General features: G+C 42.8%; 1 protein-coding gene across 4 annotated transcripts in view; it reads left to right on the top strand.

Moving 5' to 3' along the window:
• Positions 1–26,272, top strand: part of USP48 (ubiquitin specific peptidase 48) — a 91,574-nt gene that overhangs the window by 63,817 nt on the left and 1,485 nt on the right. For all 4 annotated transcript variants that reach the window (XM_044237386.1, XM_044237384.1, XM_044237385.1 and 1 more), the window contains exons 16-26: positions 154–278; positions 442–564; positions 843–904; positions 1,343–1,453; positions 3,212–3,342; positions 3,710–3,816; positions 10,767–10,871; positions 15,647–15,802; positions 21,312–21,437; positions 22,914–22,962; positions 26,100–26,126. In XM_044237386.1, the coding sequence (XP_044093321.1) occupies positions 154–278; positions 442–564; positions 843–904; positions 1,343–1,453; positions 3,212–3,342; positions 3,710–3,816; positions 10,767–10,871; positions 15,647–15,802; positions 21,312–21,437; positions 22,914–22,962; positions 26,100–26,126 (1,122 nt within the window). The remainder of the gene's footprint in view (positions 1–153; positions 279–441; positions 565–842; positions 905–1,342; positions 1,454–3,211; positions 3,343–3,709; positions 3,817–10,766; positions 10,872–15,646; positions 15,803–21,311; positions 21,438–22,913; positions 22,963–26,099; positions 26,127–26,272) is intronic.

Below are 26,272 nucleotides of genomic sequence, written 5' to 3'. Positions count from 1 at the left end.
ATTTAAAGAGTTTTGAAACTAAGGAAAGAGTGAATTACAGGAAAGAAAGAAAAGAGGATCTACAAATTTTTTTTAGGTCGAAGGAGATTTTGGGGTGCTCTATATTGATTTTTTTTTTAAAACTCCCCCCAATATAATCTTTTTTTAACTTAGGGGAGTTATGCATATCTGAAAATGAAAGAAGACTTGTTTCTAAAGAGGCTTGGAGTAAACTGCAGCAGTACTTTCCAAAGGCTCCCGAGTTTCCAAGTTACAGAGAATGCTGTTCCCAGTGCAAGGTACTGAATGTGGTGCTGCCTCCTGGGGAAATCACATGCCGCCTCCCTGGATTGACTTTCCCCGGGAATTGACATTGTACTTCTGTGGGGGGAGTAGGGAGGAGGCATGTCCTGTGCTGTCAGCAGGGGGTGGTTGATTGCTTCTTGTTTCATTCTCTTACAGATTTTAGAAAGAGAAGGGGAAGAAAATGAAGCCTTACATAAGATGATTGCAAATGAGCAAAAGACTTCTCTTCCAAATTTGTTCCAGGATAAGAACAGACCGTGTCTCAGTAACTGGCCAGAGGTATAGTGATCCCCATAAAATAGGATAGAATTCATCTTAACCTTTTAAAGGCGCTTTGCAAATTCCTAATGAACTGTTTGGGAACAACCCAGAGCACCTCTGATTCTCATTGTTGTCTAATTGGAGGGTTTACCCTAGCTTAGCATTTCTTGGCAGAGGGCTATATTTGCATTATATGTATAATACTTGAAACAGGAGAATGACAGCACATGGGAAAACATTTTCCCTAAAGATGTAGGTGAGTTAATGGACATTTGCATGGGATTCTCTTGTTCCAGGAAACGGATGTTCTATATATCGTGTCACAATTCTTCGTAGAAGAATGGCGGAAGTTTGTTAGGTACGGCCCCAAATTTGTTACTTCCTTTTCTTTTGTTGTCGATTCTGCTATTTTTAACATTTAGTAGGGGCTTCTGGGTGGCTCAGTCAGTTAAGCATCTCCCTTCAGCTCAGGCCGTGATTCCAGGCTCCTGGGATCGAGCCCCACATCGGCTCCCTGCTCAGCCAGGAGCCTGCTTCTTCCTCGCCTTCTGCCTGCTTCTCTGCCTACTTGTGCTCTCTCTAGCTCTCTGTCAAATAAATAAATAAAATCTTTAAAAAAAAAAATTAATGGATTCTGATCACAGTACCTTTGATGGTTACTTTTTTAGCATGTACTAAAATTTTCTTTTGTTGACAATTAAATTACATACATTACAGATGTAAAAACAATTATCTTAAACATCTTGAGTGATTGTGGTAGTGATGTATATTGATCCTCCTTGTCTCACTTGAGTAGAAAACCTACAAGATGTAGTCCTGTGTCGTCGGTTGGAAACAGTGCTCTTCTGTGCCCCCACGGGGGGCTCATGTTTACATTTGCTTCCATGACCAAAGAAGATTCTAAACTGTGAGTTTCTTCTCCTCATGTAATTTTTCTAGTGATTAATAATGAATGCTTAGGTAATTTTTATCTGATACAAGCAGTGTATTTGAAGGATCTAGGCCTTTGCTGAAATGTGGGGTTTGTCCTTTCAAAAAAGCTCCACTAGAGTGAGAACTCCCCTTTAAAAAAGGAGGGGGGTGGGGCGCCTGGGTGTCTCAGTGGGTTAAGCCGCTGCCTTCGGCTCAGGTCATGATCTCAGGGTCCTGGGATCGAGTCCCGCATCGGGCTCTCTGCTCAGCAGGGAGCCTGCTTCCTCCTCTCTCTCTCTCTCTGCCTGCCTCTCTGCCTACTTGTGATCTCTCTCTGTCAAATAAATAAATAAAAATCTTTAAAAAAAAATAAAAAATAAAAAATTTTAAAAAAAATAAAAAATAAAAAAGGAGGGGGGCAAAACTGCTTCCATAGAGCCGGCGAGAATCTGCCTGAAGCTGCCATGCTCTTTGTGTCTACCTTGTCCTTCCCAGAGTCCCAGTCTTCTTCTCCCAAGCTGCCAGTTCCAGTACTGCCTCTGGTTTACCTCTTCCAGCATCCTGTAATCACCAGGGGCTTGCTTGTCCTCGTTTTTTCCTGCAGCCACTGGGCTTCTGCAAATAGATGAGGAGGAGGAAGGCACTGTGGCACCAGAGCAGAGCTACTGGGCTGGTCATTTGCAATTCTGGGGTCCTAAAGTCAAAATTTTTGTCCCACTCACTCTTCAAGTGCTTCCAAAAGGACTCATTTCTGAAATTTACCCATGATATTGCCATATTATCTTTTCAAAGAATTAAAAACTATGTAAGAGAACATAGAATGCCTCTGATATTGCTTATAAACTGTGAACATTGGAACACATACATAATCATTCCTTTGGGTCTAAGAGTAGAGGTAGGGAGTTTACTATTCATGTTAATACTTTCACATCATTTAGGGAAGCTTATAGTTATTAATTTTTCTTTCTATGGGGTACCTGGGTGGCTCAGTGGGTTAAGCCTCTTATCTTCAGCTCAGGTCATGATCTCAGGGTCCTGGGATCGAGCCCCGCATCAGGCTCTCTGCTCAGCAGGGAGCCTGCTTCCCCCCCACCCCCGCCTGCCTTTCTACCTACTTGTGATCTCTGTCTGTCAAATAAATAAATAAAATCTTAAAAAAAATAATTTTTCTTTCTAGGTTCTTCCCTCTTTTTTTACTTCCTTCCTCTATGCGGGTGATGTTGTAAATGCTAGACATCAGGAGGATAACTATAATAATACAGCTGTGTGTACCAGGCAACTTAAATATTAAAAAATTCAAATAAAACTGAAGGCCCCTCAGTCATAACCTTTCTTCCCTTCCTCCCTTTCTCTCTCCCTTTGTTCTGCGTACATGCATCTTGGGCCTGAAGTTGAGAGTTACCTTGCTCAGAAAGTACTATTTACAAAGTAATATTTTGCTTATTTGAAAATGGGTTTTACAAACGGACATCATACGATATTTATCCTTCATTCAGTTTCAGTTTTTGAGATTTAGACTTGCAAGAACTGTTGATGCCTGTAATGTGAATCTTGAGTTTCACTGCTCTAACACTCTCCTTGTATGAGGCTTACTGCTGTTCTTTGTTGAGGATGATGTATCTTTTTCTTCTTAACTTTTCTATATTAAATACTGGTCTTAGTGATTTGGCGATTTGGGTTTAGGAGACTAATGGATTATTTTAGTTCTCTTAATTTCCATGTGTCTTAAGGCATGTTGTGTTTTTTTGCACAGTATAGCTCTCATATGGCCCAGTGAGTGGCAGATGATACAAAAGCTCTTTGTCGTGGATCATGTAATTAAAATCACAAGAACTGAAGTAGGAGATGCAGACCCTTCAGAAACACAGTATATTTCTGAGCCAAGTAAGTTTTCATAGTTGTTCATATAGTTAACACTTGACATTTTAAGAGGGAAGGAGAGTGTGTCACTCTTGTATTCCCTATTTAAAATTAACAGTCAAAAATAAAATTAAATTAATGATCATGTATTCAGGTCTAAACAAATACACCCGAAGTGGGAATTATTCTATACCCCTCTCATTATTTGTATGTTTACTAGTTGATAGTAAGTGAATTTCCTTACTGGTATTATTAATAGTCAATAATTAATGGGAATTAAGAGTAATTGTTATTTAATGAATGTTCACTGGTAACTTTTTGCTGTGTGTTTATAGTTTTTTGGTTCTTTTACAGTTATTCCCCAGCTACTTCTGTTCTTTTTGTTTTTTAGAACTCTGTCCAGAATGCAGAGAGGGCTTACTGTGTCAACAGCAGCGGGACCTACGTGAATATACTCAGGCCACCATCTATGTTCATAAAGTTGTAGATAACAAAAAGGTACCAGTCCCTCTCGTGGCCGTGACTAGTAATGATCAAGTTGGCTTTTTGATTTGCTGATAGATTTTCACTAGAGGCTACCTAAGATTTCATTTTTATTTCCTTGGAGCTAGAGCATAAGAATTCATACTGGATAAGAAGTCAAGATGAATACTTAGGGGATTATATGTGGATTTAGTCAGTTATTGATTTGATACACAAATAATGATTGAATGTCAGCTGTGTGCCAGGTATGGGCTTGGTGTGGAGGGAATACAGTGGTACAGAAGAGAGACCAGGTACCTACCCTCAAAAATATTTGTACCTATTAAGGAAGATCAAGAACAAACCCAGAAAGTGTGATGGTTGAGTATGGCAGGAAGATCCCGATAGGAAGATCCTGAACATAACCTCCTCCCAGGATACAGCAAATCTACAGCTATATATGGAATAATTACCTCTAGAAGAACTTGAGAACTAGCTAAACAGCTCCTCTACAAAGGATAAAGGGGTCGCCTCAGGATGGGTAAGAGAAGCAGAGATAATACCTCACCACAATCACCACCCCCAGCACAGTCCTCCATCATGGGGAGGGATCTCATGATATGGACTCCTTCCTGAGGAGAGAAGTGTTTGTGGCAGACATCAGGTCCCCCAATTCTTGGGACCTACACCAGAGCGAGCAGTTCTCCAAATGTCTGGCTTTGAAACCAAGGGGACTTCCATCCAGAAGAATCATAAGGCTATAGAGAATGGAGATGATGCTTCTCAGACCTCGTCCTGCACTGGCTGACTTACTCTGGGACCCCATGCAAAGGCAGCGGTTTGCAAAATGCCTCGATCATATGTGAGGAAGATTCATTTGCTTATCTTAAAGCATCTGCCAAAGGGGTTAAAGCTTGTTGGGACTCCCTTCAGGAACCAGAGCCGTAGCGGGGTGGGGCACCATTTTAAAATTCTCCACCTTGCTTGTGCCCACACTGGTGGGCTGTTTTGTACTCTCTAACCTGCTAGTGTGCTGTGCACTTGTTGCAGACTACCACATCCCCAGCCCCCTGGGGCACCCCAGAGCCAGCAAGCATGCAATCTCCTCAGGGGATGCCCAGTGGCACTGGGTTCTTGTGGCCAGAGGGGATTGCGTTTCTGGGCCCATGGTCTGAAACAGACCATTTGGCAGATACCATAGATGTCGGAAGTTAAACAGTAAGGTTCAGTACTTATACTGGGCCACCCGTTTGAGAATTGGAGAGATTGTTTCACCTAACAAATGGTCAGGCAAAAAGAGGAAACATAGGAATAGGTTCCAAAATGAAAGAATAAGATAAAACCCCCAATCAAAACCATAACAAAACAGACCTGAGTAATACCTAACAAAGTGTTCAAAGTCATGGTCATAAAAATGCTCACAGAATTTGGGAGAATAGGGATGAACACAGAGGAAAATTTCATTCAACAAAGAGAGAGAAAATATTAAAAAGGACCAAACGGAAGTCACAGAGCTAAAGAATGCAGTAACTGATCTGAAAAATACACTAGAGGGTTTCAACAGGAGACCAGATCAAGCAGAAGGAAAATAAGCAGTCTGGAAGAGAGCTGTAGAACTGAGTCAGAGCAGTAAAATGAAAAAAAGTTTTTGTTTTTTTTTAAAGTAGGCTGCATGCTCAGTGTGGAGCCCAATGTGGGGCTTGAATTCATAACCCTGAGATCAAGATGTGAGCTAAGATTTAAGAGTTGGAAGTTTAACCTACTGAGCTACCCAGGCACCCCAAAGGAAAAAGAATTTTAAAATATGAAACTAGCTTAAGGGACCTATGGCACAACAATATTCATGTTATAGAAGTCCCAGAAGGGGGAAGAGATAAATGGGCAGAAAACTTTTTTGAAGAAATAATGGCTGAAAATTTCCGTAATCTGGGGGAGGAAACAGACACCTGGATCCAGAGAGCCTGGAGAGTTCCAAACATAACGAACCCCAAAAGTCCACACCACAACACATCATAATTAAAATGTCAGAAGTAGAGAATCTTAAATGTAGCAAGGGAAGAACAACTTGTTTTATATAAGGGAACCTCTGTAAGACTTACCAACACAGACTTCATGCCAGAAGTTAGTGGTAAAGACATATCTAAAGGGCTAAAAGGAAAACACTTGTAACCAGGAGCACTCTGCCTGGCAAGGATATCATTCAGAGTTAAAGGAACAATAATTTTACAGACAAGCAAAAGTTGTGCTCATTCGCATGTGGGCTACTCGCTTGCTCTCCTGTCAAAATCTTAAGGAACATACACTGTGATCAAGTGGGAATTATTCCAGGGATGCAAGGATGGCTCGTCTACAAATCAGTCACCATGATATAGTACATTATTAAAACAGATAAAATCATGATCCTCTCCATAGGTGCAGAAAAGGGTTTGACAGAATTCAGTCTCCATTTGTTTATTTAATGAAGTTGGAGAGCACAAAAATTAAAATATGAAAAATTCAGTTGCAGAGCACCTGCTTAGCTCAGTCCTAGAGCATGTGACTCTTGATCTCAGAGTTGTGAGTTCATACCCAACCTTGGACATATTACTTAAACAACAACAAAAAAAATTAGTTGCATTTTTATACACCTCGCATGACCTATCAGAGAAATTAAGGAAATAATATCCTTTACAGTTCCATCAAAAAGAAGAAAATACAGGGTGTCTAGATGGTTTGTTTGGTTAAGTGCCTTCCTTTGGCTCAGGTCGGAGACTTGGGATTGAGCCATCCATCCAGCTCCTCCTCCCTCTGCCCTCCCCACTCCCTGCTCATTCTCTATTTCTCCTAAAGAAAGTCTTTTAAAAAACCAAAAAACTCAGGAATAAATTTAACCAAGGAGATAAAAGATCTATACATTGGAAACTATGAGACTGTTAAAATTGAAGAAGACACAAATAAATGGCAAGGTCTTCCTTGCTAACGAATTGGAAAAATACTGTAAAAATGTCAGTATTACCTAAAGCAGTCTACAGATTCAGTGCCATCCCTGTCAAAATCACAATGGCTTTTTTTTTTCTTTTTTGCAGAAATAGAACAAAAACAACCCTAAAATTAGTATGGAACCACAATAGCTCTTTAATAGCCAAAATAGTCTTGAGAAAGAAGGAAAAAGCTAAAGGCAGCACTTTGTGATTTCAAACTGTGTTACAAAGCTACATTAATCAAAACAGTATGGTATGGGTGTAAAAACAAGACACGTTGATCAGTGGAATAAACCCAAGCATTTTTGGTCAAGTATTTTGCCGCAGACGAGGCTAGAATATATAGTGGGGAAGGAACAGTCTCTTTAGTAAATGGTGCTGGGTAAAGTGGACAGCCACATGGAAAAGTACGAAAGTAGACCACTGTCTCCCATCTCACACAAAAATCAACTCAAAATGGATTAAAGACTTGAATGTTAGTCCATAAACCATTCAACTCCTGAAAGAAAACAGGCAGCAAGCCCTCTGATGTCCCTTTTAGTGATACTTTTTTTTGATGGATTCCAAAGGCAACAAAATAAAAAATCAACAAATGGGACCATATCAGTCTGAAACCTTCTGCACAGTGAAGGAAACCATCAACAGCCTATTGCATGGGAGAAAGTATTTGCAAATCATATATAAAGAACTCTGACAGCGCAAAATTGGATCAAAAAATTTGGCAGAAAATCTGAATAGACATTTTTCCAAAGAAGGAATACAGATGGCCAACATCCTTGTGAAAAGAAACTTAGCGGGGCGCCTGGGTGGCTCAGTGGGTTAAGCCGCAGCCTTCGGCTCAGGTCATGATCTCAGGGTCCTGGGATCGAGTCCCGCATCGGGCTCTCTGCTCAGCAGGGAGCCTGCTTCCTCCTCTCTCTCTCTCTCTGCCTGCCTCTCTGCCTACTTGTGATCTCTCTCTGTCAAATAAATAAATAAAATCTTTAAAAAAAAAAAACAACTTAGCATCACTAATCAGCAGGGAATGCAACTCTAAACCACAGTGAGTGATCACCTCACACAGTCAGAATGGCTGCTAAACAAGAAAGCATTTGTGAGCACATGGAGAAAAAGGGAACTCTTATGCACTATTGGTGGGAGTGTAAATTTGGTGCAGTCACTATGGAAAACAGGATGGAGGTTCCTTGAATTACCATATGATCCAGCAGTTCTGCTTCTGAGTATTTATCCATGGAAAACAAAAGCAGTGAGTCTAAAAGATACATGTGCCCCTGTGTTCACTGCACCATTATTTGCAATAGCCAAAATGGAGGTAACCTAAGTGTTCGTTGATAGATGAATGGAAAGCGAAATTGTATTTGCGTACCCAATGGAATACTACTCAGCCATAAAAAAATAACGAAGTCTTGCCATTTGTGACCACATGGAATGATCTTGAGGGTAGGGTGCACATGAAATAAAGTCAGACAGAAATACCATATGATTTCACTTGTATATAGAATCTAAAAAACAAAACAAATAAAACTCAGCAATACAGAGAATAGATTTGCCATTGCTGGGGGTCGGTGGAGGAGAATGAGTGAAAAGGGTGAAGGGGATCAAGGGACAGAAACTACCAGCTGTAAAATAAGTCATGGGTATATTGAGTATGTAATGTATGTGTATGGTGGTGGCTATAGTTAATAGTAATTATATTGCAAATTTGAAAGTTGTTTAAAAAGTAAAATTTAAAAGTTCTCTAATCACCAAAAAATAATTTCTGTAACTTTATATGGTGGCAAGCGTGAGCGAGCATTATTTTCGTGTTCATTTCACAATGCATACAAATGTCACATCACTGCTTTGTACACCTGAATTTGATAGTGTTGTATATTAATTATATTTCTGTTTAAATATGATCTAGAGGGGCGCCTGGGTGGCTCAGTGGGTTAAACCTCTGCCTTCGGCTCAGGTCATGATCTCAGGATCCTGGGATCGAGCCCCGCATCGGGCTCTCTGCTCAGTGGGGAGCCTGCTTCCTCCTCTCTCTCTGCCTGCCTCTCTGCCTACTTGTGATCGCTCTCTCTGTCAAATAAATAAATAAAATCTTAAAAAAAAAATTAAAAAAATAGATCTAGAACATCCAATAAAAAAAAATAATAAACCCATAAATTCATAAAATGATTACACAGGAATGAGTGTTTTTGAAGGAAATGTAGCCGGGTGAAGTGGGAGACTGATGAAGGTGGAGGTCGCAGTGTTAGATGGGAAATGGTCAAGAAACATGTCTTAGAGGAGTTGTTAACCTGAGTGTCCACTGCAGAGGTCCAGCCTGTGAAGGATACCTCATGTGCTTAAGCGGTAGAGTGAGTCGTGTGTAGAACCGCCCTGTCCGGTAGAACTTACTGCAGCGATAGGGATGTTCTGTATCTTCACTGGATGCTGTGGGAGCCAGTAGCCACGTGTGACTGTGACTAAGGAACTGAATTTTTAATTCAATTTAAACAGCCACATGTATCCGCTGACTACCATAGGGGGCAACACTAGTTTAAAGTGAGGTCTTCTTCCAACGAAGGATGGTGATAATGGAGCACGGGACAAATCCTATCACATTTTATACATCATACCAAGGACTTCGGCTTTTATTCTGAGTATAGCTGTAAGCCATTGGAGAGGTGCAGTTAAGGTCATAGTGTGAATGAATTTATGCTTTAAAGAGGTGACCCTGGCCCCCGTGTTTCGAGTTGGCAAGGGCAGAACAGGAATAAGGAAGGCCAGTTTAGAGCCTCTTGCCCTGATCTCTTTAAGAGTAGATGAAGGAAGACAGACTTGGCTGTATTTTGGGAGCAGGGGTGTTAAAACTTAATGTGAATTGGATTTGGAGCGTTTCTGTTATATTAGGGGTGGCTCTTAGGTAGATCCTGACCTAGATCTCTGGGCATGTCATTAATTTGATTCCAGGATTTGGGGAATTAGAGACCAAACTACATTTTATTTGACGGTCGTTACCAAACACATTGTTTTAGGAGAGTAATTTACCGATTATGCTCTTAAGGTCTTGGGTTCTGCTTCACAAGTTGAACTAAGGCCTTTATTTCCTCATTCGCTGAGTAACCAGCATGGATTTCTGTGTTTACTCTAAAAATTTAAGTCTTTAGTGGCTATTAGTCCATGTCTACATTGGTATCTTTAAAAAAATATCCAGGGATGCCTCGGTGGCTCAGTCGGTTGAGCGTCTGTCTTTGGCCTCAGGTCATGATCTCGGGGTCCTAAGATCAAGTCCTGGCTTGGGCTCCTTGCTCAGTGGGAAGTCTGCCTCTCTTTCTCTGCCTGATGCCCCCCTGCTTGTGCTTTCTCTCTCTCTCTGGCAAATAAATAAATAAATAAAATATATATTTTTAAAGATTTTATTTATTTTTTGACAGAGAGAGATCACAAGCAGGCAGAGAGGCAGGCAGAGAGAGAGGAGGAAGCAGGCTCCCCGCTGAGCAGAGAGCCCGATGCGGGGCTCGATTCCAGGACCCTGAGATCATGACCTGAGCCGAAGGCAGTGGCTTAACCCACTGAGCCACCCAGGCGCCCCAATAAAATATTTTTTAAAAAAAATAATAAAAAATTAAAAATCCAACTTATCTAAATTTTTATACTTATTTTGAGTTTTATAACAGTATTTCATAATGTAAAAGAGCATTTCCTTCATGCTTCCTTTTCTTGGTCTTCAGGAAGTATTGTGGCTCCCACTGTCTGAATGGTTTGACAGTCCCCCTGCTAGGGAAAATTTAGAGCATCTTTGAACTTCGCAAAAATAACGTCATTTTAAAAGTCCAACAGTAATAATTCTTCTGCAGATACTGCTTACGTTTATGGTGACCACATTTTACATGAGTAAACCCTAGGATAGAAACAAACATGTTAAAAGAGCACAGGAAGCAGCCGTTGAGTCTTGGTCCTCTGCCGGTTCTGTTACCCGCCCCCACCCATTGATAAAGCACCTCCCATAGCCTGCCCTGCAAGGTCTGACCATCTTCTCTCTGTGATTGCATTCAGGTGATGAAGGATTCAGCTCCGGAGCTGAATGTGAGTAGTTCCGAAACAGAGGAGGATAAAGAAGAAGCTAAACCAGATGGAGAAAAAGATCCAGATTTTAATCAAGTATGTGTGAAGCTGCTTTTTATTGTCCTACCTTCCGCTGTTCTGAAAGCAGCCAGTCCGGGCCCCCAAACATGGAATGTTTGTCCTCAACTCCCTTTGTTTGCCCTCTTTCCTTAGTTCCTTGGTTCGCAGTCGCAGCCCTGATTTCTCTCAAAAAGCCATGAGCTACATTATTCCAGGATTAATAATGCATTTGTTACTATTCAGTAAGAAAGGTTAAAATACAATGCAATGATTAAATCTTCTGGAAAAGAAGCTAAAATGGGATCTGTATCTTGGTTTGTTATTTAATCATGGATTTTTTAAGTATGAAAAAATTAACCCACTTTCCCTCATTACAAACAAAATGTGCTGTGGCTTTACCAATGGAGTCTATGGAAGAGGTTTCTGTGTCTCTTAAAGTGTTAATCAAATGACCAGGCCAGCATTCATCTTCCCTATTTCATTATGATCAATTTAATTTTTTCTACCTCAGGTCATCTGTCAGCTTTCTGTGTATTTTTTTTTTTTTACAATTTTCTAGTCCACTTGTTTGGTTGCTTGATTATATTCATAGTGTTTTTGGAGAAAAGTAACTTAAGAACAGGAGATAACATGGGGATAGAGTTGATAACATGGTATTTAAGTTTCAGCTTCTCAAAAAGTCAGACCACAGTGTTCCAGGGTATTCTATGGATACCTTCAATTCATGGGATGTCTACTCTAATTTGAGTTTAGGTTTTGGTTTTGTTTTTGTTTTTTCCAAGTTTAAACAGATGAGGCATGTGTTTTCTTTCTTTACCGCTTAAGTGCAATAAAACTAGTCAAATTACGGTGAACCTCCTCCCTGAAGGAGGGAAGGTGTTCCAGCGGCCTCTGCTGCATCTGTGCTGTTAAAGAGCACAGTTCCCTCGGCTTGTTGGGCCATCACTATCACTTCCTTTTCAACATTAAGAAGGTCTGAAAAGCCCTCTTGACTTGAACCTTCGTCTCCCTGAGGTAAACTTTACTCATAGTTTTTCAGCCAGTACAGAGAGATAACCCACATTTGTTTTCCCCGGCTTGTTGGATCTCCTACGACACTTACTGTGAGCACCTATGAGAAAGGACAAAATCGGGCACTGGGTGCACCCCCCGCCGACCGTGATCTGCCCCTCAAATCCCTGCTTCACTTAGTCAGCACCGGTGGGCCCTGTGCATCAGAACGTACCAAACCTAGACGTTTTACAGGAACGCAGACTGAGTTTTGACAGGACATCATAAGTGCTGTGCTTGTTCACATGTTGTAGGTGTAGGCCTTACATTTCTTGGGGTGGTTTTCGAGATGCTCTCTCTTTTTTTAATTTTTTAAAATTTTTTATTAACATATAACGTATTATTAGCCCCAGGGGTACAGGTCTGTGAATCATCAGGCTTACACACTTCCCAGCACTCACCATAGCACATACCTTCCCCAGTGTCCGTAACCCCACCCCCCTCTCCCTACCCCTCTCCCCGCTGAGATGGTCTCTTTTTTTTTTTTTTTTTTAAAAGATTTTATTTATTTATTTGAGAGAGAGAGACAGTGAGAGAGAGCACGAGCGAGGAGAAGGTCAGAGAGCGAAGCAGACTCCCCATGGAGCTGGGAGCCTGATGCGGGACTCGATCCTGGGACTCCAGGATCACGCCCTGAGCCGAAGGCAGTCGTCCAACCAACTGCGCCACCCAGGCGTCCCTGAGATGGTCTCTTGATTGGAGTTGGCAAACAGAGCTTTCTGGTCAGCTTCTAACCGTGTTTGTCATCAGCTCTTCTCACGGCCCCATGGCCTCAGACCATCCATCTTGCAAGGCAGAGATCCCCAAACTGGTCTGTTGGCTCGTTTCAGTTGCTACATAAAAATCACGTGGGTGTTGGGCGGTGAGCACATCCACGGACTTAGGACACTGCTGCCTTACATTGCTTGGCTGGCAGTGAGATACTATTTCAGTGATTATGTCTTGGAAGTATGGTTTAATAATCAGTTAGAAATCTCATCTTTTTTCCAAGTCTGTTATCACTGACTCATTTTCTGTTCTTCTGGTAAACTTTGTAAATTGCATTGTAAAGCTTGATATGTATATTCATACTGCCCTTAGCTTCTGTTACTTTAGGCTTTGCTTTTCAGCCTGAGTTATTTAGAAAACTCTTTATATTTTCAAGTGATTGAGATTTTTGGGAAGCTGGGTTTTTTTTTAATGTCTAGTTTTATTCATTGTGGTTACAACCACAGCAATTTTTAAAGAGTGCATATAGAATTACTCTTCTCAGTTGTGGATGACAACAGATTTCATATTTACAAATATGTTAGGGAATGATGGGAAACCTTGCCTTTTATGCTATAATTTCTTTTATATATACATTATAATTTTCTTTTGTCTTCCCTCTCCTTGTTTGGATATTGTAATACTCTAGAATGTTTTAAATATTTTATCCCTCAAAAAAACTCAAGTGTGACCTTCCTTTAGAGGAGGAGATGATGCCAGAAGAATGTTACGGCTTTCAGAACTTCGGCGTCCTGACATTTTCTTTGTGACGTGTTACGGTATCTCTGTCCAGTGAGAGCCTCTGCAATTGCGGATTTAAATCCCCGTAATAGGAAAGGCTGCATCTCCACTTGTCCTTAATGGGGAGGAACAAATCCTTTTTTTCCTCTAAGCTAGATCAACCAGGTCCCTTTGACTTTGACCTTTTCTCCAATTCAGGTTAATGATGCACCCAGGGTTGGATATCACTTAGGTAATTGAAAGCCATCTAAAACCAGTGGGCTGTTTTTTGTCAGATAAGTTGGATTTAAATTCTGTTTTGTTTTGTTTTTGAAAAATTATTCTGGGAGAAGCTTTTAGACCCATTTAAAATCAGAGCCTTTAAAAAATATATATCTTGCTCAGTGTCTAGGGATTTGTTATTTGGTTATGTTTTGTATGTCTGTAGTAAAATTATATTTTGTTGTAGATATTTTTATTCTTCCTAATTGTGGGACTTAGGTGCAGCTTGACCTCCTGCAATTGAGGAAAATTATTAACTCTTTCTTTGTTTTTAACTCCCCTTTGCACGTAAGTTTTTAAAACGAATGTTAGAATCACCTGTGTGTCTCTGTAGACTCCCGGCTAGAGCGGAACTTGGCTTTGCATGGCACCTGGCCAGTGGGTGTCCCCCTGAGCCGGTGCTCTTCTGTGCTTTCGTCCTGATCCTCCTCTGCTTTGTAAGTCTCTGGAGCTCTGTTACTAATGAGTATGTGGCATCTGTGTCCATAATAACCCCCAGACCGCTCTGCTCATGCACAGCTAACACTCAGTGACAACTGCAGAAACCGGAGAGCCAGGCCTGGGGTTACCTCATCCAGATTTAATTAAAGCAGGGGGAAAAATGGTTTAAGGAATCTTGTTTCCCTCATTCCTTGGCCTGGTTCACAGAGGACTCTTGACTGTTAACCTCCTTATATGAGGCTTTTTTGGGAATGTTGGAGAAAGACATTGGCTTCTTATCTATAATTTTTTTTCTGAAGACTGCTACATGATAAATTCTGTACCCACGTGTGATAAATTCTGTACCCACATGTATGCCTGTACATTTTGTCAAATTATCTTCAGGTAGATGGTGTCCATCATGACTTTTCACCTCTAAATACTTAGACCAACATAAATAAGACAGTGTCCTATGACCCAGGTTCAAATTTCTCAGGTATCCTGAATATGTCTAAAATAATACTTTTCTCCTCAAACTAGCATGCTCTCAAGTATACATTTACTGTATCTAGACTACTGGTCCTACCTTGTCACCTGACCCTTGTCTTTGACATTGTCAAATTTTAGGACAATTGACAATGTCACTTTTTGTCTTTGACACTGAGTGGACACCAGTTCGATTTCTTTTTTTTTTTTAAAGATTTTTATTTATTTATTTGACAGAGATCACAAGTAGGCAGAGAGGCAGGCAGAGAAAGAGGAGGAAGCAGGCTCCCTGCTGAGCAGAGAGCCCGATGCGGGCTTTGATCCCAGGACCCTGGAATCATGACCTGAGCCGAAGGCAGAGGCTTTAACCCACTGAGCCACCCAGGCGCCCACCAGTTCGATTTCTTATGGCTTGTCCCACATCCTGGATTCATCTGATTGCCTCCTTACATTACTGATGTTCCTTTGTTTCTCCGTTCTCTACATTTTCTGTCCATTGGAAATCGTGTCTCAGTGTCTGATGAGATTCAGGTTTAACATTTTTCAAGACTATTTCACAGTCAAAGCTATTTTGTGATCCTTTTGAGACACAGTGTATCATCCTGTTTTTAGTTAAACCAAGTTTGATGTTTTTATTAATACGCGCTTTTGTTTTAAATTTCTCAGCTGTTTCTGCTTAGCTTCCATGCCATTCTGAAGGGAGGAAAATGTTTAATACAAACCTTAGGATTCAGGTTGTTTATGAATTAAATTTAGCAATTTTAAAGTTATTTAGTTTGTCACATGTGTGTTTTCCTGATTTAAGGTAAAAATACCATTTGCTTTTAAATGTCCTTTATAAAGTAATTAAAAAAAAAAAAGAACTTATATGCAGTGAGGTCTATCTCCCTTATCTTCTCCCCTGCCCATTCCCTCCACACAACACCCGTTTTCTGTGAGCCTGCTAAGTAAGAACCTCCATTGAGTTTCCACTCATTGTTGACACTGAATTTCGAATGGTTAAGGGACCAGTCAGTAAACCGGTTTTGCCTACTTATTGAACTTAGGAGCGTGGGTCACAGAGTGGATAATTTCAGTGCTTTGTTTGTTTTGGATCTTTATTATAGAGCAATGGAGGAACAAAGCGGCAAAAGATAAGTCATCAAAATTACATAGCCTATCAGAAGCAAGTCATCCGGCGCAGTATGCGACATAGAAAAGTTCGTGGTGAGAAAGCACTTCTTGTTTCTGCTAATCAGACGTTAAAAGAACTGAAAATTCAGGTGAGGAAAATAGAACTTTTGTTGAAGTATGCTTTGGACCTTGAGGACCTTCCTGAGTTGCTTCTCCTTAAGTTTATATACCGTCTCTGTTTTCTTTCTTCGTCGGCCATTTTAACTGTAACCTCTGTCTGCTCATAGTATTAATCCATTGAGCAGGGATTCTTTCGATTTCACAATAATGCCTAAATTGACATAAATCTCTCTTTTAGAAAGGCTTAAAATTTTCAAAATAGCTAAGAATCAGGGGCCCCTGACTGGCTCAGTTGGAAGATCATGTGACTTCTGGTCTCAGGGACATGAGTTCAGGTGCTTGGCTGAGCACAGTTCTTGAAAAATAAATTTTTAAGTTTTTTTGTGTGTGTTTTTTTTTTTTAAGATTTTATTTATTTATTTGAGAGAGAGGGAGAGAGATCACAAGTAGGCAGAGAGACAGGAAGGGAAGCAGACTCCCTGCTGAGCAGAGAGCCTGATACAGGACACATTCCCAGGATCCTGAGATCATGACCTGAGCTGAAGGCAGAGGCTTAACCCACTGAGCCACCCAGGTGTCCCTAAAAAGTTTTTTAAACCAGACAAAATAATCAGGAATCTTTGTGTGAAGGTGAAAGTGGTTTGGATTGTGAAAACTTGAGCAGGTTCTGAGTAGCTTTACAAAAATGAGAAACAGCGAGAGCCATTTAACTTGCTGCTGCCAAGTCTGTTACAGAATCATCGTTCCCTTGCTATATCGTGCCCTGTGTTTTCTTTTGGCCACTTGATAGGTATTCAATCCAGTTACTAGGATCTGCTGTGAAAGGTAAGGGGAACGGGAGCTATTTCATTGTTGATTCACTCCGATGAGTCAGGAATTCTTTCACAATATTTTTGGTGTCAGATGAGTCTTCCTGCTAGAATTTTTTTTTAAAGGTTCTATTTATTTATTTTTTTAAAGATTTTATTTATTTATTTGACGGAGAGAGATCACAAGTAGGCAGAGAAGCAGGCAGAGAGAGAGAGAGGAGGAAGCAGGCTCCTTGTTGAGCAGAGAGCCCGATATGGGACTCGATCCCAGGATCCTGAGATCATGACCTGAGCCGAAGGCAGCGGCTTAACCCACTGAGCCACCCAGGCGCCCCTTCCTGCTAAAATTTTAAACTTCCCTTTACCATGTCTTATTATGGAGTGGTGTTTTCCAAATTGGTTTTTAAAGATTCATTTTAGATCATTTTCCTCCCCATCCCTCCCCGCCGCTTCTCCCAAACAAGCATCGGTTTGCACATCAGTTCAGTGAATGCCAAGTGGGCATTATGAGAATTCTTCATGATTTTGTTATTTCTGGGTCTCAGTACAAAAGTAGTGTAAATGAGCGTGGCACTGGTGTGTCCCAAGATCTAGGCAAGAGGGGCTGATAAGTTCAAGATGTCCAGGAAGAAAATCTGGCCGCTAATCTGTTTCAGGCACTGATACATATCCAAAAAGTTGACCAGATTTCCCTCTTTGCTACTTTCATGTGGCATAGTTTCCTGGTTCTGCATTTTTTCTTGCTGCTGATATTTATCATTGTAATTGAGGCCAAAGTACAGGCTTCCTTTGAGGGTGTTATATGTTCCAGATTGTCCTGGGAACATTATTTCCCTTGGTTGAACCCGTGGCTCTGAAAATAAACGTGTTGGCATAATATCTTTACTCTGTTATTGTACCTTTTACATCTGAGAAAGCTTGTTTCTGTCACCGGCTTTTTGCCTGTCAGTGGTAAACCTCGAACATTCAGAACCTTGAAATTACAAAAAGAGCCCCTGTGGATAAAGACATTCAAAAAGCCTGTTCTGCTTTCTGCTTTTATTACGGACTACCATTTTTGAAGAACAAATCAAAAGTCAACAGAAATAATCCTCCGTGTAGGACCATGTTACCTGCACCGAGCTGCTGTTTGAAGCGGAGCCACAGTTCAAATGAAACCCCCGATGTGCTCTTCCTGGATGGGTCCTTTGCAGTGTCCTCCCCTCCCCCACCAAGGCTTTGAGGGCACTGTGATCCAGAGTCAAAACAAAGGGCAGTGAAATGTAATTTTCCCTCGCTGCTCAGTGGTGGTGTCTTTGTATGCTTCCACTAGAGGTGACCTTTTGCCTGGCAGCCTGGCCAGCAATGTGGTTTGTAGTGGGCATGCATGGGACCCTCAATTAGTGGTGGTGGGTGAGGGTTTTTTTGGGGGGGGGGTATTTTCGTTTTTTTTCTTAAAGTATGTAATGCCTTTTTTTAATGTTTGATAGAGCCTTTCCTCTGAGGGATGTTGCATTTGCAAGTTAACAGGAGGGCAACCTTTGTAAAATTGTAAATGTTTTATTCTGCACACGGTGCATTTACAATTTCTTAAAACCTTAAGGAGCTTTCCTTGCCTGATTATTAATTCATCCACCTCTGATACCGTAAAGTAAATGGAAGTACAATTGATTCATCTCCTTTCACAGAAGACGTTCAGTGTTTAATTGTATTATTTCATTTTCCCCAAGATAGGTTTTGAGCGGGCGATGGTGCCTGCCTTAGAGAGGAGGAGACGTTGGCACAGGTTAAATGGCTGGCAGCTGAAGGCTGACCGTGGGTTTCCTTATTTTAGGCGCCCCCCACCCCCTGGCACTGTGGCAAGCCGTCCAGAGCCGCTCCCTGTTAGGGAACAGGGCTCTCGTTGTTCCTCGTGTGCTGCATAGATCAGGGATTCTGCACCTGCTTGATAAAGAGGCCCATATCAGAGTAATTATACTCAGACGTTTTTATGGTTTGTGAATTACTGTACCAAAGGCCTCCATGCCTTTGATTGTCCCGTTCCCTCATTCTGAAAGAGCGTTTTCTCCTCACTAGTGAGTACTTGTTTCTCTTCCGTAGCATCCCTTCTGCGGACCTGCCTGTGCCTCCAGCTGTCGAACCGCCTCTTTTCTTCTGTCCTCCCCAGATCTGACATATGCCTTCTCCCAGCGTCTAGGCTACATCGTTCTGCCCTTGCTTTCTGAACCCCTCCAGGGTGGGATTACGCACTCGCTTGTGTATTTCCAGCACGGAGCAAAGCGTTCAACTCCTGGTGGCTTCTTAATAAAAGCTTCAATAGTTGTTGGATGAATTTAATTAAGTGTCCTTGTCTGTGTCCTCAAAACGTAAAGTACTGAGCCTCAGCCCCTCAGGGAGGGTGCTGGTGGCTGGAGCTATGTGCTTTGTCCAACCTCGAGGGGTTTGGGGATGTGAGCAGGCATTCCTGCAGGCCAGCAGCTGTGACATCGCCCACAGTATGCTGGCCCTAGACACCTCCACTGAAACTCTTTCTTCCTCCCGGGTCCCCTTTGTTAATCCTGGACTGGCTGTTTCTGCCTGATGATTGACGGGCCGGCTTTGATAGACATGTCCTGGTAGTGCTTCTTACCAGTTTACGGTTATGGATACACAGGCAGATCATTGATATCAGTGCCCGTGAACTACGGAGTTGTCTCTGGTTTTTGTTTTTGTTTTTTAAAGATTTCATTTATTTATTTGACAGAGAGCGCATATAAGCAGGGGGAGCAGCAGGCAGGAAAGAAACCCGATGTGGGGCTCTCCCAGGACCCTGAGCTCATGACCTGGGCCGGAGGCAGATGCTTAACTGAGTCACCCAGGCATCCCGATCCATCTCTTGTTTGCTTCTCGGGAGCTGATGTCCTTTTGTGAAGAGTCCAGTTAAGATTCTGGCCTAACCAGAAGGAACTGGGGGAGGAGGCCGCTGTTGTTACCCTTGTTCTTACTTTTCTGTATGCCATTATTAAAATCACATTTCTACTTATGATCTTCCTGGCCTGGAAAGCTCTTGGGCCCCATTATACACACAGTTGGCTCAGGGTTGCTTTGTCCTTCCAGACAGAGAGAGTAGAGGAGTTGAGTGCGTATAAAGGTAGAATAGTTTTCCCACAACATCATGAATATTGGTGTAATAAAACATACATGTCGTAAAAATACACGAAGAATTGAATAAGTTATGAAGCATTATAAAATGAATTCTCTTTAAAGATTTACTTATTTTGGGGGAAGGATGGGCAGAGAAAGAGAGTCTTTTTTTTTTTTTTAAGATTTTATTTATTTATTTGACAGACAGAGATCACAAGTAGTCAGAGAGGCAGGCAGAGAGAGAGAGGAAGGGAAGCAGGCTCCCTGCAGAGCAGAGAGCCCAATGCAGGGCTCGATCCCAGGACCCTGAGACCATGACCTGAGCTGAAGGCAGAGGCTTAACCCACTGAGCCACCCAGGCGCCCCCAGAGCAAGGAAGTCTTAAGCAGACTTTGCACTTAGCGCAGAGCCCAACACAGGGCTGGATCTCACAACCCTGAGATCTCAGGTTACTGTCCAAGGCCAACTCCTCCTTGCCCACCCACTGGTAATTACTCTCCAGAAATGATAAAAATAAGACATTTTTGTAATGTTGAAAAAATGTGTATTATGCATATGTTTCTGAATGTATTTTTTCATTTTTAACAATTGGCTTGAATTAAGGTGGAGTGTATATATATATATATGGTTCCTTCCCTTAAGAAATTCATATTTTGGGGGCTTCTGGGTGGCTCAGTCTTTTAAGCGTCTGCCTTCAGCTCAGGTCATGATCCAGAGTCCTGCGATCAAGTCCCATGTCGGGGGCACCTGGGTGGCTCAGTGGGTTAAGCCGCTGCCTTCGGCTCAGGTCATGATCTCAGGGTCCTGGGATCGAGTCCCGCATCGGGCTCTCTGCTCAGCTGGGAGCCTGCTTCCTCCTCTCTCTCTCTGCCTGCCTCTCTGCCTACTTGTGATCTCTGTCTGTCAAATAAATAAATAAAATCTTTTAAAAAAAAAAAAAAAAGTCCCATGTCGGGCTCCCTGCTCAGCAAGTGGCTTGCATCTCCCTCTCCCTCTGCTGCTCTCCCCGCTCATTCTCTCACTCCCTTGCAAATAAATAAATAAACAAATAAATAAATAAATTTTTAAAAAGGGAAAAAAAAGAACAGAATTTTGTATTTTGGTTCCTAGAGACAAGACCATCTAAGAATATACAGTGGTCTTAAACGGAATTACGTAGTTGAGGCTTGCTGAAGGAATTAAAACCGAAAGAAGAACCCAAATGGCCCGCTGGTTAATTTAAATATGGTCTTAGGAAAGAATTTGGACTTGACTTGACCAAAGAATGTCGGACCTCGGCACGATGAGAGCGACCGTGATTTCCTGGCCCAGGCCCTAAAGCCAGAGGAGCCGTCAGCGTGCTCCCCGCTTCTCCTGGGATTTCCCCGCACCCGTACTCTTGAGGGGGCACCGTGCTCAACAGAAGGATCGTGGCTATAACTGTTCTCTACCAACCCCCCTCAGGATGTTCCCTGATATGCTGGGATGATAGTCTTGGTGGGAGAGCAGCCGGTGGGCTGACTGTGCCGAGGAGGATCTTGTAGCCTGAAGACTTGTTTGTTTTAAAGGATCCGTGTGTTCACTCATTCAGATCAGGCGGAAGTCGCGGTATTCTGCCTCATGCGCACTTTCTTTTGTATTGGCACAGATCATGCATGCGTTTTCGGTTGCTCCTTTTGACCAGAATCTGTCAATCGACGGAAAGATTCTAAGTGACGACTGTGCCACCCTGGGCACCCTCGGCGTCATTCCCGAATCTGTCATTTTGTTAAAGGTAGGTAACGGCTCCTTGCCTGAGGACGTTCTAGAAGGTTTCGGTGACCTGCACCCGCGCGTAAACGACTGGTGACAGGGCTTAAGATGGCCTCTGGTCCTTGGCCGGGCATGGTAGTGAGCAGCCGCCGTGAGTTTCTGCTGGCTTCTGGGTTCTCCGGCTCTGGCTGAGCCACAAGAGACTGAGAGGAGGTCCAGACATCGTTGGCTCTTGTGGGGTTTTCATAATTTTTTTTAAAGTAATAGATATAGATTTAGCCTCTGCCCAAACGTGTGGGTCAGCAGAATTACTTAACCATCCTTCTGTTAAACCGTCCTCTCTTTTCCTTGGTCTCAGAACACCAGCCAGTCAAGCTAGGAAACAAATACAAGACATGAGGTTTGGCCACAACGGGCAGAATACTTCTGGTTGTCTAAATGGCATTCTTGGCCAGGCCACGGAGATTGACTTTGGGTAGAGCAGAGTTAGGAGAGGTGAGAAGAGTTTTGGAAAGGAGGGGTATCTGAGAGGTTGTCAGGGAAAACGAGTCACTGAGCTGGCCTCATTAGCCCAGTCCTTCCCTTACTCTCTCCCTATGGGCTGGGTTGCCTCGCTTCCCTTTGCCTCTTTGGTTTCAGGGCTAGAAGTATCCCCACTGTGCCAAACACCACTGTGTCACGTGGTAGATTTGTCAGGTTTTTGAACTGGGAAGTATATGCTTTTCATGCCGTGGAGCCTCAGTGCTGGGGAGATGCATTAGGCCCTTGAAACCACAAAGCACTCCCATGCCCACTACCCTAGTCCGGCCACCCTCCCCTCCCTCTGTTCACTTCTTTGCTTTTCCTGCAACTGTAGGTTTGGTGGAATTATTTTGAAGACGTAAAGTTGCCAAGTACCTAAGGACCCTCCAGAATTTCTGAAACGACCTGTGTTAACCAAAGGGCTTGCCCTTCAGGCGGGCAGCTAGAGTCTATGCTGGTCATTGGCCTCTTGGCCCGCGCAGCTCACCCTGCCACAAGCTCGCGCTCCGTGCTGGCTTCCATCCTAGAAAGGCGATGGGTGTTTTGTTCAGGTAGCAAGGAAGGACACAAATAAATGTCTTTCTAAGCTAACACATTTTTTAGGGGACCAGTCTGACTTGGTTTCCACCTGACTCGCTCTGTCACCATCACCGCTGGCTTCCTAGCTCCTGTAACTTCCATCTTCGCTTTGTAATCTCATGAGATCCAAACATTTCCATTTCAAAAAGTGTTTTTAGGAGCAGGAAAACAGCACCACAGATGATGTAGTTTTGGAGGTGATGAGTCATCGTTGTTGGTGGGGGTCCTGGACGTGGCTGGCTAGGCCCAAAGTCTGTTCTCTGCCAGTGCTCGCATCTGTGTCCTGTGGCCACACTTGTCGCCTCGTGGGCCCGACCCATGTCGGGAAGGTCTGGCCTCCTCCTGCTCCAGGCTCCTGCTCCCCCAGGTCTTGAATTCTCTTCCTTTGTCTTTCTAGGCTGATGAGCCAATTGCGGATTACGCCGCAATGGATGACGTCATGCAAGGTAAAGACCCACTCGTTTGAGGAATTTGTTGCTTAACTTGTCAGAATGAGGGGGAATTACACCGAGTGACACATTCACTTTTGACTTCGAGAAAGGTTCTACATAATGATAGGGTGGGATCTTCCAGCATTTATCTTAGAAGCTCAAATCAAGGGAAAGATACAGACAACAACTAGGGAAATGGAAAGCTGAGAAAAGAGTAATAATTATTTAGCTGACCCAAGGAAGCCGGCGTACGGGTGAGTCTGTAAATGGAAGAGGTCTGTAAGAAGCCAAGTTCATTCTGATACCAGAGCCTGACACCAGAAGGAGGGCGACTGCCCACAGCCCCTCCCTTGACATCCTGTCACTGCTCCTTCCCCTACCGGTGCCTCCTGTGGCCACCGAGGTTGTGCGGCGTCTCTGGCCTTTGAACAACTTCACCAATTTCAACCATGAAGGCAAGAAAGAGCCTGTTCATAGCACTTAGGAAGAGCACCCCTGGCTTTTTGTTCAGATGCTGGCAGCCATCTCTGCCTCCCATACCGGAAGTCAGAGATCCCGCTCTGGGGAGAGTGGCCAATTAAAAAATGTCACCTACAGAAATCTGTTGTTTTTTAAGTGATTCATCTTCCAGGTACCCTTCAGGGAAGCTCCCCAGCCCCCCTGAACAGAGTCCTTACTCTTCAGTAGGTGAGAGGGGCAGCTCCAGACCACCAGGCATTGGGGGTGTGAGAGCATGGAACCTAAAGGCTCTGTCTGCAGACCGGGGGGGGGGGGAGCCCAGAAAAGCAGTTGATGCAGGAAGCATATGAAAGCTTAAAAATTAACTCTGTGTGATATAAAAAAAACTATATAGCCAGGGGACTGGTTAGAAGGAACATTCAGAGAAATTCATGAAATTAAAAAACAATGCGCCAAGGGCCTGATCCCATAAGTGAAAATCTAGGGATGGGAAGATCCTAAAAGCATCCAGAAATGCAAAGAAAAATGAGTCCCATTCATAGGATGAAGAGTGCACAGTGAAGGAGCTGTGCCCACAGGCTTCTGAGGAAAACTGAATTCCAATCAGAATTCTACAACCAGACAGACTTTATTCTACCCTCATGTTTCATGGCTTTTTGTGAACACATGTGAGGCCTCAAAACACTTCTGTCCAGCGCACCGTTTGCCAGGATACGATGGAAGGGTGTGCTCCACTGAAACAAGGGTGTAAGTCAAGAAAGAATTGAATGTTGGAACAAAAACGTAGGGATCCAACAAAGGAAAAATGTCCTCGAAGATGGTGAAGGGGAGTCCTGGAAGAGAAGCTCTGCAGCAGACAGCATGATCGCCTCAAGCCCGGGTCGCGGCCGTGCGGGCTGTGGCTGTCCATGTCTGCAGGGCAATGTGGAAGTGGCCGTCTGGAGGTTTAACGTCTTTAGAAGAGCTTCTGCTTGAGTTGGAGATAGTACAGAGAAAATGGAAGTCATAAATAATGCGGCAGTTACCAAGACCAAAAAGAGAAAAAAGTCCTCCCAAACAGGAAATGGAACCAAGGTACATGAAGCAGTTAGACTGCGAGCACTGTTCAGAGAGGGAAAATATTGGGACTACCGGAGACCCAAGGGCTTAAAAACACCTCTGTCAGGAGGATACATGGGTTAAGGGGCAGGTTGGTATGTAAGAGTTGGTAGAAGAACTAAATGTTTATCTTTCGATGAGGAAGCTAGTAGATATCCTCTAAAGTTAGGAACTAACAATATGGTTGACCCTTGAACAGCATGGCTTTGAGCTTTGCAGGTCCACTCATACGTGAGTTTGTTTTTTGTTTTGTATTCTTTTTTTTTTTTTTTAAAGATTTTATTTATTTATTTGACAGAGAGATCACAAGTGATCTCACAGTGAGACCACAAGTAGGTGGAGAGGCAGTCAGAGCTGGGGGGAGTGCAGGGAGCAGGCTCCCCGCCGAGCAGAGAGCCTAACGCAGGGCTCCATCCCAGGGCCCTGAGATCATGACATGAGCTGAAGGCAGAGGCCCAACCCACTGAGCCACCCAGGCGCCCCATTTGTTTGTTTGTTTGTTTTGTTTTGTTTTCTCAGTGTACGTACAGCACTGTAAATGTATTTCCATTAACATTTTTCTCAGGGTGCCTGGGTGGCTCAACCAGTTAAGTGTCTCTTGATTTCAGTTCAGGTCATTATCTCTGGGGCCCTGGGATTGAGCTCTAGGTCAGGTTCCATGATGAGTGGGGAGTCTGATTCAGGGTTCTGTCTCTCCCTATGGCCCTTTCCCACTTGCTCTCTCTCTCAAATAAATCTTTTTTTTTTTTTTTTAAGATTTTATTTATTTATTTGACAGAGAGAGATCACAAGTAGGCAGAGAGGCAGGCAGAGAGAGAGAGGAGGAAGCAGGCTCCCAGCTGAGCAGAGAGCCCGATGCGGGACTCGATCCCAGGACCCTGAGATCATGACCTGAGCCGAAGGCAGCGGCTGAACCCACTGAGCCACCCAGGCGCCCCTCAAATAAATCTTTTTAAAAAAAAAAGGAAAAATAACATTTTTTTTTTAGCTTACTAGATTGTAAGAATACAGTGTGTAATACATACAGCCTAACAAAATATACCTTGTGTAACTGTTCTCAGGAAAGCTTCCAGTCAACTTTTGGGGGAGTCTAAAAGTAAATGTAGATACTTGACCATGTAGTGAATCAGTGCCTCCAACCCTGAGTTGTTCAGGGGTCAACTGAATAAGCACATTATCAGTCCAGAAGCACATAAAGTCCAGAAGAAAGGGCTACCTGAGGCCTGAGTGGTTCATTCTAGAGAGCGGGGCTGGGGGGGGGGGGGGATGCAGCTCCAGAGGGCATCTGTGGCATGCTTTCTCCAGACCTGCCTCCCCTGGTGTCCTGTAAAAGCTCTCTCCAGTTAAAGCCATTCCTTTACTGTTTGACTTTTCCAAATGATGCACGTGTGTTGCTTTGATGAAAATAAGACAAGCAGAAAGATCATCATCTGTTTATTCTCACCCAAAACGTCAAAAGTAATCATTATGGGTGAGTAAGGTAATGAGAAGTTATTTTAAACTTTCTGTCTTTAGGCAGCAAAGTGATATTACTGTTGTCTGTTCCAGCAGTGTTTTCATCTTGGAATTATTTCTCTCTCTCTCTCTTTTTCTAGTATGTATGCCGGAAGAAGGGTTTAAAGGTAAGTTACATTTGTCATGTTTTGTTCATGAATGTCAAGAGTCCTACTGTAATTTTCTCTTAAAGCGAAGGCTATAATTTGATTTTAAAATTTAATTCAATCTGAGTCTCATGACTGAAGTTAATTTTAGTTAAATGCATTTTTTA

This window comes from Neovison vison, chromosome 2, assembly GCF_020171115.1.
Source record: "Neovison vison isolate M4711 chromosome 2, ASM_NN_V1, whole genome shotgun sequence".
NCBI lineage: Eukaryota > Metazoa > Chordata > Mammalia > Carnivora > Mustelidae > Neogale > Neogale vison.
The sequence above is the reverse complement of the archived record's forward strand: the minus strand, read 5'-3'. Positions and strand labels throughout refer to the sequence as shown.